Source organism: Nuphar pumila, chromosome 5 (genome assembly GCF_984573655.1).
Source record: "Nuphar pumila chromosome 5, dmNupPumi1.hap1.1, whole genome shotgun sequence".
NCBI lineage: Eukaryota > Viridiplantae > Streptophyta > Magnoliopsida > Nymphaeales > Nymphaeaceae > Nuphar > Nuphar pumila.
The window spans coordinates 56918418-56936895 of record NC_143253.1 but is presented as its reverse complement, the minus strand read 5'-3'; the positions used below and the strand labels follow the sequence as shown (position 1 = coordinate 56936895).

The 18478-nt window shown below is 38.2% G+C and overlaps 1 protein-coding gene across 3 annotated transcripts in view; it reads right to left on the bottom strand.

Moving 5' to 3' along the window:
• EMB2773 (PHD finger family protein) overlaps positions 1 to 18478 on the bottom strand; it is a 70293-nt gene that overhangs the window by 39833 nt on the left and 11982 nt on the right. For all 3 annotated transcript variants that reach the window (XR_016431916.1, XM_090006171.1, XM_090006172.1), the window contains exons 2-5: positions 16115 to 16215; positions 14021 to 14157; positions 13219 to 13306; positions 12882 to 13138 (exon numbers count right to left, since the gene is read on the bottom strand). Coding sequence is in view for 2 of the 3 variants with exons in the window: in XM_090006171.1 (XP_089862297.1) it covers positions 12882 to 13138; positions 13219 to 13306; positions 14021 to 14157; positions 16115 to 16215 (583 nt within the window). In the remaining variant the exon portion in view is untranslated. The remainder of the gene's footprint in view (positions 1 to 12881; positions 13139 to 13218; positions 13307 to 14020; positions 14158 to 16114; positions 16216 to 18478) is intronic.

The following is an 18478-nucleotide window of genomic DNA, read 5'->3' as shown; positions in this document are numbered from 1 at the left end:
TATGCGCAAGCACTGCTCGAGTTTTTGCACATCTCATGGGATCTCCAAAGGGACAAAGTGTTGGGATTGTCTTTTGCCCTATAGTTGCAAAAAATGCAGAATTAGAAAGAAAGATTAGGAGGCAAGTTTGTTGAGTGGAGGTTCCATCAAATGCATTTGAGTTGAGGAGATCAAGAATTGATAATCCGAAGAAGCCTATTAGTATGACTACATCATCTAGTGGAAGCCGAAAAACAGTTGATATTCGTGATACCTTTAAAAAGGTAGAAAGAGATAATGTAGATCACAAAATTATCATATTTTTGTGTGCAAATGGCATATCTTTCAATGTGTTTCGATCACCATATTTGGAAGAGATGATATTTGCAGTTTGTAAAGTGCCTGGATATAAACCCCCATCATATGAAAAAGTGTGAACAATGCTGCTTGACAATGAGAAAGAGTGTGTTCACAGAGAGTTAAATGAATTTCGAAAAAAGTTTGAGGAGATTGGAGTTTCCATTGTCTCCGACGGTTGGACAAATATCAAGAACAAATACTTGATAAATATACTTGCATCAAACTGCTTTGGCTCGATGTTCTTATATGCAAGCGATTTTTCTAATGTGCAACAGTCAACTGCAAACATTGTCGAGTTTTTGAAGACGAGATTTAAACTTGTGAGGCCTTCTAATGTAGTGCAAGTGATTACAAACAATGCAGCAAATTGCAAGTTAACAAGTGAAGAATTAAAACAAACGTATAAGTATATTTTTTGGTCACCTTGTGTTGTGCACACACTTAATTTGATCTTTAAGGATTTGGCACATGAGTTTTATTGGTTGGGAGAAACATATTTGCAGAGTAAAGAAATTATGAAGTATATCACAAATCATTCAAAAGCACTAGCAATCTTTAGAAGCAATGAAAAATTAGAGCTAATAAAGATTGCAAAAACAAGGTTTGTTTCGCATTGTACTACTTTAAAGCGCTTGCTTGATGTGAGGAAGAGCTTGAGGCTCATAGTAATTTCAGATAGATGGAGCGAGTGGAAACAATCATGCTCGGATGAAACTATGAAAAAAATGATTATTACAACAAAAACAACTGTTTTTTATGAAGAATATTGAGATTTTGTACGTTTAGCATTATTGATTACAAAACTCATACATAAGATGATTAAATTTTGTGATCAGGAAGGCCCTATAATTGGTGAAGTGTATGAAGGCATGGACAACATGTTGAGGAAAATCAAAGACAAACGGGTTTCTCCTAGTAAAAATTTTATTTTATTTATTTAATAAAGTTTAATGATTTAATTATTTTATTATTTCATTTGCATTTTCTTGTTATAGTTATTAAACATTTTTTTTACAGAAAAGGATAATGATATCTTAGACGGTGCAATGCTTGCGCTTGAAGTCATATCTGCTGGAAATGAAGAGCTATCTACACTTTATAGGTCACAACTTGTGGTTTTTGCATCAAAAAGTAGAAGATTTAGCCGAAATGCAGCAAGAATAGATGCATTGAATCCTATAATGCCGGTGCTTAATTTGTGGCATTTTTATGGTGGTGATACACCTGAGTTGAGAGCATTAGCCATTAAAGTTTTATCTCAACCCATTAGCACATCTTCTGCAGAAAGAGTGTGATGCACCTATAGTTATATTCACAATGTTAAAAGAAATAGGCTCAATGAAAATTGTGTTGATACCTTGATGTATATTCATTTCAATCTTCAATTGATTGACAGGTATAATTAAATTGTGTTGTACTTTTGTTTTGGCATTTTTTTATCTTTTTCTATCATTGATTGTTTATTAGCATTCATATTTTATATTTTTGTTATAAAAGGTGCAAAAATCGCTACAAAGAAGGACCTAATCGAAAATGGGATATCAATCCAGAACTTCCTATTGTAAAAGAAAATACATTGAGATTAGAGGACATGCGATGGAGAGATTTGGTTGATAGTGCACAACAATCAAACATTATTTTCAAATCCAAACCCAAAGATGCACAGCCAAGAGCTCCATTACCTCCAATAATCATACGTACAAATAAAGTTGAAGATAATACAAATCAATCCAACAGAGCTAGTAGAATTACAGATATACAAGAGCAATCATCAGTTCCTCAAGGTCGGATTGATCGTTTCTTTAGCAGGAGACCTAGGCAAGGTATGTTGATCTTGTATTTTTTATTTTTACTTTTTTCTATATATGTATTTTTTATATTTTAAATTAAGGTTTTTCAACATTTTTATTTTTTAACATATTCATTATAGGAAATAAATGAAGGAGTAGAAGGCATGGTCGTGGAGGACAAGAAGCACGTGATGATGCAGAAAGTTCTCAATCTATTGCGGACTTGAAGGGGAAGAGAAAGATGACAGATTAATGAACTCTTGAATTTTTAATTATTCTTTTGATGATGTAGTTGGAATAGTCCAACTTAGAAACTTTTATGTTACTTTTTTTGTCATGGTCTTGTAATATTTTGTTGTTTTGATATGTACTTTTATTTTGAACCTTGCATGATGAAGTGAAGTAGTGGATTATGTTAATTTTAAGTTTATAGTTTAGAACTTTATAGCTTAAAATTTTAACCATATCTCTATGTAATCTTTGAGTTTATTGATTTCTCATTTTCTATGTTGCAAAGATCACAAGATTTACAACAATCAATTCATTTAATTTTTTCATTGAAAAAGGTACGTTTTTTAATCAAATTTATTAGTTTTCTTAATGCATTATTTAGTGTTTGCATGCATTTGCTAAATGTTTGCAACAGAAATGTGAATTATGATCTTCTCTTACTGTATTTTTTTTAAATGCTTGAAAGTTGCAAATGATGTATTTGTTAGATAATTCTAACTTATATTATTTATTGTCTTAGATACATGTTTTATTTTGTCAATGATAACATAGATCTTATTTTTTGATAAAATAAAAATATATAATTACATTTTCGCTTCTCATTCAAATCCTATGTCACTTCCTTCTTCTTAGGTCGCTTCCGAAACGCTTCCTAGGTCGCTTCCGAGACGCTTCCCGGTTCGCTCCTAAGTCATTTTGTGCTTCCTGCTTCCTCGACTGGCAACTCTGATAGAGAACCTCTTGATGATCTCACTCCTTACAGACAACTCATTGGATCACTTTCCTATCTTTTCATTACTAGACCTGATATTGCACACGTTGTACACACAGCTAGCCAATTTCAACATGCTCCTACTTTTGTTCATATGAGAGCAGTTTTGTGTATTGTTAGATACATAAAGTCTTTCCTTTCACGAGGCCTCTTCTTATCTACTTTATCTTAATTCGATTTAATTGTTTATACTGATGTTGACCGGGGAGGTGATCTCAAGAACAGACACTCAACCACTGATTTTTGTGTTTTTTTAGGTGAATCTTTGATTTTGTGGCAATGCAAAAAGCAGCAAGTCTCTTTATAATCCACCGAAGCTGAATACCGAGCCATGACTACCATAACAATGAAAGTAGTTTGACTCAGACGTCTGCTAGCTGACAAGGAGTTGAAGTGTCACAAGCTTCACGCATGTGCTGTGACAACAAGAGTGTGATCTATATTGCCAGTAACCAAAATTTTCTTGAACAGACCAAACATATTGAAATGGACTGTCACTATGTCATAAATGAATTAATAGAACCATTGATCTGCCATATGTTATATCAGAATATCAATTAACAAACTTCTTCACCAAATTTCTCGTTGCTCCTAGATATCATTTTCTCTTAAACAAACTTTCGCTCATTGTACCGTAAGTTTGAGGGAGTGTTAAAAATACAAAATATGTAATATATATATATATAATAAAATAATATAATAATAATATAATATATATTATATTTTTTACTTTTTTATTTTTTCTTTTTATCTAGCTCACTTTGAACTAGTTAGTCAAGATCTAATTAGATCTTAACTAATAATATAGTCGTTGGACCTAGTCCAATGGCTATAAATAGTCATTGGGCTAAGTCCAACGATTCTTAGAAAGAGCTCTTCCCACTCCTCTCTTTTCTTGTATAAATAGGGGTGACCCCCTTCTTTGTAATTAAAATGATTTTTAAGCATTTCTCATGAGAAATAAAAGTGTACTATTTTTATCTTGTGTTCTTTCATTTATACCTTTTTGTGGGTTGTGCTTGCAGTGTCTCCAATAGACACCCATTGTGAGATTTTGTGTTTTTGCAAAAAAAGCATCATTTCATTACATGGTATCAGAACTTTGAAGCTTTTAAATCTTGGAGAATTTTTACCTCATTTTATGTGCCTTCTTAGCAAAGGGTGATTCATCCTCTTGTTCGTGATTCAAGTGACTTTTTTTTGAAGAAAGAAGGCTTTTGGAGGAAAGATTGGCTATACAAATTTGTGATTGTGTTATTTCCCTTCCTCTCTTATCTCTTCTTTTTTTTCTTCTTCCATCTATCTTTCTTTATTTTCTCACCATTGTAAAAGATGAATGGCAATGATAAAATCACCATCATGCCGATGAAATTAAATGACACCAACTATGCGACATGGGCTTCAATCAAGAAGAACCACATTTGGAGAAAAGGGTTATGGGGTATAGTGGATGGTTTCGATTTGAAACCAAAACTAGTTCTCACAAAAATTGGGAATAACAAAGAAATACCTCTCATGGAAGGAGAGAAGAATAAGGCATTGGCAACCTATGAGAAAAAATGTAAAGAGTGGAAGATAAGACACGTCAAAATTATGTCATGGCTAATTAATAACGTTGAAATTACGAAATGCTCTAGTCTTCCCTTAAACCTTGGGAATACCTTAGAAATATGTATTCCCTTAAAGATAATGCACATGTGTGTAATTTGCAAGACAAAGTTCGAACAACAACTCAAAAAGACAAAAGTATTAGGGAATATTACAATGAGTTATCCAAGCTTTGGAAAGAAATGGCTCTTCTTGAGCCAAAATGGCATTGTTCTGAAGATATCGAGCTTCGCCAAAAGCAATTCGATACGAAACAATTTTATCAGTTTATAAATGGTTTAAGGTCGAAATTTAAATCAACTAAATCAGCTCTTTTACATCGTAGAAAGGTTTCCTCTATCATTGATACTATACAAGAGCTAACTATAAAGAAAAATAGACTTAGGAAGAATACTCCAAAGCATGAAGATGATTCCGTTCTAGCTGTATCTAGACCGAGAAATTATGTACATACTTATAAGCCAACTCACTTTGATAGACAAAATAATGATTTTGACAAAAGAAAAGTCATTTGCCACCATTGTCATGAGTCAGAGCACTGTAGGCGTCAATGTCCTAAGTTAAAGAGAAAAGAAAAAAAGAAAGTTGCATCTTTTGGTTCGGAATCAAAAGATCAAGATGCACATATATCTATGGCTCAATTAATGGAGATCCTTTAACCTCTTCTCAAAGGAGCATCTGAAGCTTAACTGAAGCCTCGACTGGAGCAGTTGTTTCATCCTTTTTCGATCCCGATAACTTTTCTTTGCTCCTTAACTATGGTGCTTCTTTTCATATGACCTCAAATATCAATAGTTTATCTGAATGTCTTAATAATAACTCAAGTGCGTCAAAAGCTTTCGCAGGTGATGATATATCTTTTGAAATAAAATAAATAAAAAAATTTGAAAAACTTCATAAATCCAAAAAAATCTTTATTCCAGAAGTTAGATATATTCCTAAACTAAATCTAAACCTTTTATCTGTATCTCAAATATCTGATTATGGGTGTAATATCTCTTTCTTTTCTCATGATTGTTGGGTACAGGATCCTCAATCAGGAAAGTTGATTGGGGAAGGTCATAGAAAAGGAGGACTCTATTATATGGATTTTTTGGAATTGCCCAAGAATATTTTTTGTTATAATATTTGGTAATTAGAGTTGGATCTATGGCACAAAAGATTTGGTCATCCTCATATGTCTAAAATCCATTTTTTTCAAGTTTAGGAAAATTTTGTAATTCTAAAAATTTTACTTTTAAAGATTGTAGCAAAATGAAAAGATTATCATTTCATGATAGAACCTTTGTTTCTTCTAGACTACCTGAGTTAATACATTCGGATGTTTGGGGTCCTGATGCAGTGGTGAGGGTCGGCTGCAACTTACCGGCTGGCAGGAAGAGGAAATATGACTCTCACGTTCAGCAATGGGCAGAAAATAAGAGAGACAGTCACCCAAATTGATGGTGACTGGGTTAAAACCTCCTTTTATTGAAAATCAAGAACTGCAATGAACGAGAAACAATGTTGAATAATAAATGAAAATAGCAAACAAGGCAAAAGGAATGAGACAAAAGGGAAAGAAAGTAAAAATATGCTGGAACGAAAAGGCTGCTGCCCAGGAATTAATCTTCTCTGCCTTCGTAAAACCCTAGGAGAGGGTTTTAACTATTCAGCTGGCGGATCCGGGTCTCGGGTCCAGTCATGGACCCGAGACGAGATCCGGGTCTTCTTCTTGATGGATCTGGATCTGGATCACGGGTCTTGGAGTAGGGTCTGGGTCCATCCTGCCCTGCATCATTCTCCCCTGGTGGGAAAGAAGTCGGCTCTGACGACTTGTTGTCTCCACAGTAAGCATATAGATCAGACACCTTAGATGTAGGAGAAAAGTGCCAAGTTTTGGGCAGCCCAAGGAGGGAAGATCGGTCAAATAGGCCCGCTAGCCGGGGCAACCCGGTCTCCTTGGTGGGAAGGAGAACTATCCTATGACCCTGAAAGACAAATGTGTACGTATTCCTACGGTCATCATGGATGGTCTTACGGTCAAACTGCCAGGGACGTCCCAATAGGATGTGACACGCACTCATGGGCGCCACGTCACACCATACTTCATCGTGGTAATGCTTCCCCATAGAGAACCGAACTAGACAACGCATGGTGATGGGCACCTCGTGACCTTTCTTGAACCATGCCATTTTATAAGGTTGGGACAATTTTTCTGTTTTTAGGTTCAAGGTGGACACGACACTCTCGAACACCATATTCTCGCACGCTCCAGTATCAATGATAACATCACACGTACGCCCCTCACAGTTACACCGGGTTCTAAAAATATTATTTCGTAACCATTTCATGGGGGTCAATTCTCGGGATATGGTCAACACATGACGGATGGTTAGCAAATTTTCGATGCTGCCATCGAACTCTACGACTTTCACCTCGTCATTCTCCTCAACAAGCGACTCACCCTCGCTCTCACTATCGGACGCAGACTCAACAATGCCCTCTACTAGATGAGTGTTCTTATTCATGGTGGGACACTTGGACGCAATATGACCTAACTCTTGACACCTAAAACAACGAACAATGGACTCATGGGGCTTACCCTTAGATCTGGTGTGGTACGCGGGTCCAGACTGATCGGGTTTGCTAGGGTGGACTTTGAGTCTTCTTTCCTAGGGGAGCTCGCTCCCCTGGTTGGGAAACTCAACTTGGGTTGACTGGACTGATCACTACGGGATGTCCTATGTTTCTGCCTCCTTTTCAGTTTCTCCTCTACATTCATAGCATAACTACTTGCCTGATCCAGTGTCTCGACTGTGATACAACTGAAGTCGTCAGAAATAGCAGGACGGAGACCAGAAATATACCTCGTGACCTGCTGGCGGGCGGTCTCCTCGATTTGCACTCGTAGGGAGAGACGATGGAACTCCGCAGTGTAATCCGCCACAGTATTGGTGCCTTGACGCAGGGTCAGGTACTCCTTGTAGGCTCTTTCGACGTGATCTGACGACACAAACTTAGACTGCATCAACCGCTGCATATCTCCCCAAGCCTGTACACGCTCTAATCCATGTCGCTCCCTCGACCGCTGCATCTCAACCCACCATGTCTGTGCTAGACCTCTCAACCGAGTAGAGGCTAGGGAGACACGACGGTGTTCGGCGACGTCGTGGTAGTCGAAGAAGAATTGGACGGCATATGAGCAATCAAAGAACTGATCTGCATCGAACCGACCTGCGAACTCTGGAAGCTCTAACTTCACCCCATACGTGGAGGGGCGCTCTGGTGCTCTCTGCTGACGGGCTTCCACCAAACCTGCAGGGTATTCATCCCAAAAAGTATCGTCCCACACTGCCCTATCATCGCGGTTCTGCTCGCCTGGCTGTTGGTGTTGTGCTACTCCAATGACGTGTGGACGACGCTCAGGTCACGCCGGTCCCTGCTGAATCTGCCTCGGTCTGGCTGGTCCATGGGCGGGAGCCATCTGTGTCCGACGTTGGGGTACCGGTATGATAGGTGGTCCTGCGATAGGCGGAAGGATGGGTCGGCTCTCGGGCTCTAGGTGGGTAGGAATTGGATAGTATGGGTTTGGGTTATAGGTCGGGTTAGGATAATGGTATTGGGTAGGATATGGTATTGGGTTTTGGATCTGAAGTGGGTTACCGGGTTGGTTCTGGTTCGGGTATCTGCTTGGGTTGGTATTGGACTGAGATGATTCACCCGATTGGATATGGATCGGGCCTAATCCTAGACTATTCGTCGGACCCAAATTTGAATAGGTTGGATCGGGGATCGAGTTGTGGTAAAGGGCTTGGTTTAAACTCGATCCACGATCCATACAATGATGGGTCTGGTTTTGACCCGGCTCAACATCAAGTTGGAGCTCCGTCCGGGTCCGATACAGGTTTGGGTCGGTATGGGGTTCCCTTTGGGGTTCGAAAATAACGGGTTGGGTCGGATTCGTAGTAAACTGCAATCCAAACCCAACTGGGTAGGCTGGATATGGGTTTGCAGGACCCGTACCCGCAACCAGGAACCCAAAGGGTGGTCCCTAGAAATCGGGTATGGGTCCGATCCTAGTGGGATCTCGACCGGACCCTACTGGAGCAGGTCCGATCCCTAGGGGTTCAGTCCCCTTGGTCTGCAAATGCGCTGCAACAGCGCCCCCGCGCACAGATGCTGGGAGAATTGACAAACCCACCCCAGTCTGGACTGAGGTGGGTGTGTTTGCAGCTTGACTCGACATCAGGTTCGGGAGGAACTCTGGGTTCGGCCCACGCAGACCGTGCCCGATTGGCAGCCCCTGCTGCGTGGGTCGTTGCCATGCTTGCGCGCCAACGTGGCTGATGGGCAGGTTGTCTTCCCCCATTCGAGTGGACTGCGTTCCACGAATCATCGTCGGTGGCCTTTGGTGGGGCAATGGTTGGCCGACGTCCCTGCCTAACTCCTTCCCTGTACCACCAGATGGCACGACTAATGGGAAGGGTTGTTGGGTCACAGCCACAGATTCGACAGGGACAACACCAACCTGCTGAGTAGACGTTGATGGTGGTACTGCCGGTGAATCCATCACTGCAACTCGACTCTCTACCCCATCTAATCGCCATGATATACTGGCCACGTCCCGGCTGACTCGCAATACGCTTTCCTGCATCTTCGTCATCATTTCCATCATCCGTAGCATTGGGTCTGTGTTGCCGACATCCTCTTGCTCGGTCTCTGTCACAGGATCGCCCCTCACCTCCGAACTCATTTTGTTGTCGGGGAGAAAGGCGTTGGCTCTGATACCAACTGATGCAGTGGTGAGGGTCGGCTGCAACTTACCGGCTGGCAGGAAGAGGAAATATGACTCTCACGTTCAGCAATGGGCAGAAAATAAGAGAGACAGTCACCCAAATTGATGGTGACTGGGTTAAAACCTCCTTTTATTGAAAATCAAGAACTTCAATGAACGAGAAACAATGTTGAATAATAAATGAAAATAGCAAACAAGGCAAAAGGAATGAGACAAAAGGGAAAGAAAGTAAAAATATGCTGGAACGAAAAGGCTGCTGCCCAGGAATTAATCTTCTCTGCCTTCGTAAAACCCTAGGAGAGGGTTTTAACTATTCAGTTGGCGGATCCGGGTCTCGGGTCCAGTCATGGACCCGAGACGAGATCCGGGTCTTCTTCTTGATGGATCTGGATCTGGATCACGGGTCTTGGAGTAGGGTCTGGGTCCATCCTGCCCTGCATCAGGTCCTACAGTGGTCATATCAAAAGGCGAGTATGCATATTATGTAATTTTTGTCAATGACTTTTCTAAGCATACTTGGATTTCCAAAATTAAGCATAAATCTGAGTTTTTTCACATTTTCAAACATTTCACAAAATGGCTAAAAATAAATTTCAAAATGATATTTTCATTTTTTGCACTAATTAAGGAGGAGAATTTATGACCAAAGAATTTAAAGACTCAATTTAAGTGGCATCATACATCAAAGATCTTGCTCAGACACACCGCAACAAAATGACCTGGCCGAACGAAAACATCGACATATTATGGAAACCACTAGGACTTTATTAATAGCAAATCAAGTTCCAAAAGATTTTTGGGCAAAAGTTGCCTTAACTGTTACCTATCTCATTAATCAAATGCCATCTTCTTTGAAAAATATAACTCCGATTGAGAAACTTGTTAAGGGTCTTTGGATGCAAATATTTTGTTTTCACCAACAAAGATGATAAACTCTCCCCCTGTGCCACAACATTGTGCGTTTTTAGGTTATGTAAATAATCAAAAAGGCTATAGGTGTTTCGATTTTCAAAATAAAAAATTGTATGTATCAAGAAATGTATCCTTCTTGGAAAAGAAAAGTTTCTTTGAATTTGAAAAGCTCAAGGAAGTAACCGAAGATTCCTTTTTGATAGATTTGACTTCGAAATCCAATGAATATGATTATGAATACGATTTATACGATGATCAAGGTACTATTGATTCTGAACAGAATGTTGATAATGAAGAGCAAACCCATAGGGACATCAATTTACAATATTCAACATGTAGAGAATCCAATCTTCCATGTGCATTAGGAAAACACTCTGAAGTACAAACCAAAATTTCTAGACCTTCTAGAAAATTTATGTCCTACGAATCTTTTTTACCTACATATAGGGCATTTATTGCATTAATACAGTCATGCGTAGAACCGTCATCCTATACTCAAGCCAAAAACCATACTGAATGGGTAGAAGTCATGAAGGCAGAATTGAAAGCATTAGAAAAGAATAACACTTGGCCTATTCAAGGTATTCCTCTAAGCAAAAAACCTATTGGCTGTCGGTGGGTTTACAAAGTTAAAACCAAGAGTGATGGAACTCTTGAAAGGTATAATATCATATTAGTGGCCAAGGGGTACGCCCAAGAGTATGGTATCGACTACGGAAAAAAAAATTTCTTTTTTTCTTTTTATCTAGTTCACTTTGAACTAATTAGTCAAGATCTAATTAGATCTTGACTAATAATATAGTATAGGTCCAACGGCTATAAATATAGTTATTGGACTAGGTCTAACGACTCTTAGGAAAAGCTCTTCCCACTCCTCTCTTTTTTTGTATAAATAGGGGTGACCCCCTCCTTTGTAATTAAAATGCTTCTTAAGAATTTCTCATGAGAAATAAAAGTGTATTATTTTTATCTTGTGTTCTTCCATTTATAGCCTTTTGTGGGTTGTGCTTGTAGTTTCTCCAATAGACACCCATTGTGAGCTTTTGTATTTTTAAGAAAGATCACCATTTCACTACAGTTGTAAGCAAAGCAAAGCACACACATGGACAGTATAAGAAGCATGTTCAACTTTCTCATAAAGTAATAAATTCATAAATTCAAGCATGTTAGGATCAAGGTTGCCACACTAGGAAGCAGACATGGGAAATGATGCAGGAAGTGAAAGCGAGAAGTGGGGCATTATAAAATTTATAGGAAGCGAGAAGTAAGGAATTAATTTTAAAGCAGAATGGGAATCGAAACAAAAGTGATATGAGAATCTAATGGGAAGAAAATTGGGAATTGAATGAGAAACGAATAAAAACTAAACTAAAAATTATTATTATTAACTTCATGATCTTCTAGCGTAGGAATTAAAAATAGGTGAGTGGGAAGCATGAGAGGAAGCACATAGGAAACATGAAAGGAAGCGTGATAGTACATATAGGAAGCATGAATCGAGTGGGAAGCACGAGAGAATCGAGATTCTCATCAAGTTTCGAAAGCGAAGACACTTCTAAAGCAAGTTTTTAGGAAGCACACTTTCCACCTATCTAAGAAGCTTCTGGTAACTTTGGTAAGGATTCTAGCGATTTATAATGTCTTGAACAAGCCAGACAAGTCGAGGCCTAAGAGAGCTGCTATCTTAACTAAAGATCAACAAAGAATCGCAAAAAAGTAAAAGCTACCTGGTTAACTAGAAAAAACTAGGACTTAACACTAAACCCTGATACAACTATTCAGAATCTAAAAAATCTCCAGTTTTCCTTAAGGATCATGAATGAATTAAAGAATTCATTCTGAAAAGCCAGAAAATATAGCCCTTCATATGTGGTTTTGGTTCTGATGATCCGAATGACATTGAAGGGTCCAAAAGATGACAAAGTCCTTTTCAGGTGGTGGTACAGACTGAATAGCATTATAAAGAACTCCTTATAACCCTTATTTGCTTGCAACCTTTCCTAAATATTACTTGTCACATCAACCCTAAATTTCTTTTTGTTCCTTGCAATGTTGTTTTTAAAGAAAAAAAATACATGGAAATAGCCAAAACAAATTCATTCAGATGCTTTTGGGGACACAAGTCATCTTAGCCAAAGGACGACCCATCTAAGTCAAGTAACAAGATATCTAGACTAGAAAATTTCTCTCACTAGTCAAGTTTTTACGTATCTAAATGTCCAACTTACACAATAGCATGTCCTAAGTCATCCGTAGTCCACATTAAAAACTAAAACTTCATTTTTGTGGCAAAGTAGGTGGTCAATTAAACTCTATTATGCTTCAGACTTTGGATGTTACACTTGCAGACACACAGTCAACTTATATTATGTGCATAGAACTGAAGCAAAAACGAGCACAACTTCGAAAAAAAATGCCAACAGACCTATAAAAGTAGGAATGAGATACGTACATTTTCAGTTTCATCAATCGACAAGCCATGCCCATGGAGGATCTGACGATCTAATACATTTAGAAGCCTGACAAGGGTATCAACAGGAACCAAATGTAGAATATTCTTTGTACGCATAGCCATTATTTCATTTACAAGCATCCTAATATCAGATAAAGGGATAGGTGAACTCTCTGTCTCATCCTGATCCTCTAATGAGTTTTCTGCTCTACCACAAATTTCATCCAACATTTGACAGAAGCCCCGAACAAATGAATCTGAACATAGATCTTGCACATGTTAGACATGCATTTGCTGCTGTCAAAAAGTGAAAAAGTAACCCAATGGATAAACCAACCTCGAACATCTGCAAGATTTGGCTCAGTTGAAGTTGGCTTGTCTTCGCCTCCCCTTTTCTTAATTTTGAATTTCTTGGGAGAATCATCCTGTAATTTCAGCACAAAGTTCGGACTCTTAGAAGTAGATGGGAAACAATGGAATCAAGCACTTGAAACTCTTATACCATTGCACAACCTTGACTAAAAAGTTTGATCCAGAAAAATAAAATAAAAAAGAAAGCAAGCAAGTCATGCATAATTAAGCAGCATTTAGACGAAAAAATGCTAGAATAATATACCTGACTGTAGAACTAGCACACTAAGTAACTAATACAAAATGATCCCCCAAAGGGCCAAAACACAAAAATCTACCGAGAAACATTGAAGATTTGTAGGACAGCAGAAAGGAAAATGAAAAGAAAAGCAGAATTTGATCATATGGAATAAATAAATTGATAAGATTTCAAGTAGTTGGAACCCAACAGCTATGAATGCACCATGAGAAACTGACATTATGAATAACCAAGTACAAGCAAGACATGACACAGCGACTGCCTTCATTTGAACAGAATGCCAACAATCATTCAGATTACTACAGTAGCTTGTGAATTTTCACTAAGCCACTATCTAGCAAAAATTGGTCCTAATTCATCCTGAGATAGTATCAGGCAGGTAAGTAATGAGAGGGTCATGCAAACATATGTATAAAATCCACCCAGTAAGCAACAAAGCAGGATAAACAATTACACCAAGCCATGTTAAACTGCAAGTTCTTGAGTTTGCAGGTAATTTCATAATCCGAACCAATGTAGGCACGCTTACGTTAGTATATTTCCTATCTGAATGGTCAAGCAGGACATCCCTTGAGAAACTTTGTCCTTTAACAACATCCTGAACATTTTGTTCAACAAGTGTTTTATCGGGTAACAACTTGTGAAGATTCGGCTCCCTGTTGCTACCTGAGAAACTTAACAAAACAACACATGATCAGCCCAAAACAATCATAGAAAAAAAAATAATTGCCAAAATCAAAAGAAAATAATGGGAAACCACTTATTCACATATATATAAATACTGAGGCATATTAAAAATAAGGAACGTAAGAATTAAGGAAACATATTTGGTGAATTGAAGCTAGCATTGTTAAACCCAATTATTAAAACCATAGTTGGCAAACTCGTGACTCGGGTTCGGATCGTCCAACCCTTGACTCGCGAGTCAGCAGGTCGATTCGGTAACTCAGACGAGTTAAGGCTATGCATTTTCTAGTGTTAAGATATGGAAAAAATCAAAATTCATGCTATATAATCACTAAATTTAGCACATGACATCAATGACTAAGCTATATATATTCAACTATACATTTTTGTTAATATTTATGATTTAAAAACATGATTCTTTATAACAAGTATTCTTTTATGCGCATTATGCATTAAAACCACAAAATGCATGCCAAAAAACACATAAGAGGCATGTGGATCCGCAGTCCTGAATCGGTGACCCAGTTGGGGTCCGTTCCGGGTTGACTCGGATGATTCCCAAGTCACTCGCCAGGTTTGCCAACTATGATTAAAACCCCAATGAGGTATATCAACAACATGGGAAACACTAATAAATGAAATACAACCACTAAGCTGTAAACACAAAGAAGAGTAAGCATGACGTGTAATACAGTAGACTGGTTTCCTGCCTCCCATCCACCACTATTTGGTTGCATATCTACAACCAAACTAGGCAAACAACTACTTCAATTAGACAACCATGTCATGTAGGTGTCACACCATTGCATGTTAAAAACACACTTCCCGTGGTTATTCAAGGTACTTAATGTCACATTCAGCACGAATTCACCACATCAAGTGAGCCACATAACCCACAAGTCAAAAACACAAGCATACTCATTTCTGTTTTCATGCATATCCATTTAAAGTAGCAGTTCCAACAATGCGATATTAATCAACTATATACATATATACATACATATACACGTATACATTCAGCAAGGAACCATGATATGATTAGCTTTGCTTGACTAGAAATGCAAAATGAAATCTCAGATAGTTCAATCTTTTCAACTTTTTCTTTGTCCTTATTAAATTGTTAGCATAGACACCAATATAGTTCTCGACAATTTCTCACCAAGGTTTTTCTCAGGCTCCACAGATCTTACAGGCTGCTCATGCTCAGTTCAAGCCAGCTCAAATATATTTTGGCAAAAAGTTGTTTTCTAAAATTTACTAATAGAGGTAGACGAGGAAAACAAAATCTGTAACCTCAAATTTCCAAATCAGCTTGCTCATCAACAAGATCAAACCTTTAATGTAAAAAGGTATGACATAAATACGTATTCTACTTTGCCTACAGAACTTCTCTGGCCTCATCTTGCTCATAGAAAATAATAAATCTTAATGACACCAAGAAATAAATTGAAACACCTATATTCCTGATAGACATCCAACATCTCACATTTTACTGAGGCATAATTTCCTACATACCATGAACCTCAACTTCATGGCAGCTAAAAACCATTCCAGAATGATATACATCAGCAGGGTCTAATTTACAGCACTCCACTACCACAGCAGCCACACATTGTCAATGCAGATCAACAATGTGTCCATGTTTAGACATAGAAGACACATTAGAAAGTGTAACTGTTAGAAAGCCCTGCCAAATAAGTAGGTCATGCAAAAAGAAAATCCATTCTTAAATAGTCCAAAAGGCTAACAAACATGATGTCTTGCCAAGAGCGAACTCCCAGACCAGTCCAGAATTATGTCTACAGTTATCATATGCCAGCAGCTTGCACCCGGAAATGATTTTTTTTTAACCTTGACATGCCAAAGTCAACGTAAAACATGCAAAAAGAGTTCTCAGCAACCTAGAAGATTGCCTGACAACATATACTGCAATTACCTGGAATAGAGAACTTAAATCCATCAGGATCATAGTGAAGAACTTCATACAGAAGACTCCCAGGCTCTGCAGAAGCACAACCAAAATTCCCTTTAACCGACCTGCATAAAAAACATCATCACATGCATTAGAAACTATGTCACATAGGTGTGGGTGCGGTGATGCAGCACTTTAAAAAAACTTGGGTGTGGGAGGGTAATATACATATATATAAATAATTTTTTAAATATTTTAATATATACATAATACCCCTATATTTTTTTAATGGGGGGGGGGGGGGGGGGGGCGAAGCTCAAGGTACCCCAAAATGGCCCTGGGTGTGGTTGACCGCACACAGGGTCATTTTGACAGCACCGGGTGCCGCACCCTATTGGGCGAATCCCCTGTGACATAGATTAGAAACTAGTATTGCATTTAAGACCACAAACACAAAATAGCATTACAAAAGATGAGTCCTTCAGCTGCATCCATACTCATGCTAAATCACATGTGTCACGCTCTGAGATGTCAACTTGAGATTCTAGGACATAGTATCATATGCCTCATCAATGTCTGAATGCTAGCAAAAAAACCTAGCAACCTATCGTTGTTCTTCCACCAACCTGCCCCCACCCGCCTTGATTTACCCACAAGACAAACCCACCAATACTTAACATTTTTTAAAAATATTGAAGATGAGCCTTTAGAGAAACAAAAAGGCTCAAATTATTCATTCTGAATAGTTTCATTAAAGAATGTCAAACTACAAATGTCGCTTTTTCTTATCCTTGCTTGATTTACCTCTAGATGGTTCAAGTTACTCCAAGCATTAAACAGCAAAATTAAAGAGTGGAATACTGATTATTGAGGTTCGGATGAAAAGGTTTAGATTATAAGTTTTTAACATGGTTCTTGTTTAAAATATTTTGAGATTTTGGATTTAGTATATGCAACCAGGGAGCAGATTGAATTAAATTTCTCATTCAGGATACAGAGAAAATGAAACCAAAAGGAGTTAAACTTGCAGCCAAGATCCAAAATCAATAGGACATGTTACCTCCATACCATGTTACCAAAAGAACATGTTACCTCCATACCATGGTTTCCAAAAGAAGAAGGAAGAGGGTCACTCACCAAACGGCATATGATTGGGGTGAGAATACACTGGGAAAAGAAATCAACTTCATTGAGTCCATGTTGAAAACTAAGTACAAGTTCAAATAAAAGCATGCATGTATTTGTTTGTACCAGTTTTGAAGCAAGCTTAGAATAGAAAAGAAGGGGAAAAAATCCTGTTTTGCTCCTGACAGAAATCCAGAAGCTTACACATTCCTATTGGGCCTTTCCTAAAAATCATGCAAATATTTGATGCAGTCCAATTGAAGAGAACCTACCTAAGAATATTGAAAAATAATCTTGATGCAAGTATCACGACAGGTGGAGCAGACTGTCATTTAGATTAGCTTATCTTGCAGGAAGTTACAAAAAATAATTAGGAAGCTTTCAGCAGAGAGGCTAGAAGGTCAGCATGGTTCCTTCTCGCTCATTACCATAGCAACTTTGTCAAGAGAAGTTGAAAGTTGAGACTACCAAGCCATATCCAGACTAGCTGCCACCTTTTACACGTGAGGTAACCATAGAGAAATTTGTTGCCCTTCAATTGGGTTTTCCTTAATTCACCATGCTAAGGTTGCTCAAGTTAACATGAAAATTTCAGTTTCAAATGATCTAGTTCATGCTTCCCCAATTTTAGGTCTAGAGCAGGATCCATATGTACAGTTTGAGCAAGGTTGAATCTCAGCTCCATGTAGACAGTTCCAAATTTGGATTGGTTCTGTACCTGCAAGGACATGACCTGGATACAAACATTTCTCCAAGAAACCCCTTAGACATGACCTGAGCATAAAAGGTTTCTACAAGAATCCCCCTCCCTATCAACTCTTAAAAATAAAAGCCAGCATTGAAGCCTTGGTTATTACTGAAAACCAACATTAATATGTCAAGATGAAGCAATGCCCTTGAGCCTTTACAAGGAAAACATTGTGATTTCCATGATTTGACACAATCCCTTATCTATTGTCTCTCATCCTACAAAATAAATGAATCTAGAACTAAAAAGAGGTGCATCATGTTGATGAAATGATCCAACTTAACAGCAGTTTAAGAAATGGCATCCTCCATTAAGCACAGGAAGCACAACAGTTACCATACATCACCTAACCATAACCGATCAGAAATACACATCAATCTTCAACATGGTTGACGATGTGAGCAAAGTAAACTCTTATACTTCCTTTCTACAGTACTAAACACAAGAATGGCCTCAGGCATTAAGATCAACCATGGATTTGTTAAGCCATCAACATCTATGTCACATGGGTGCAG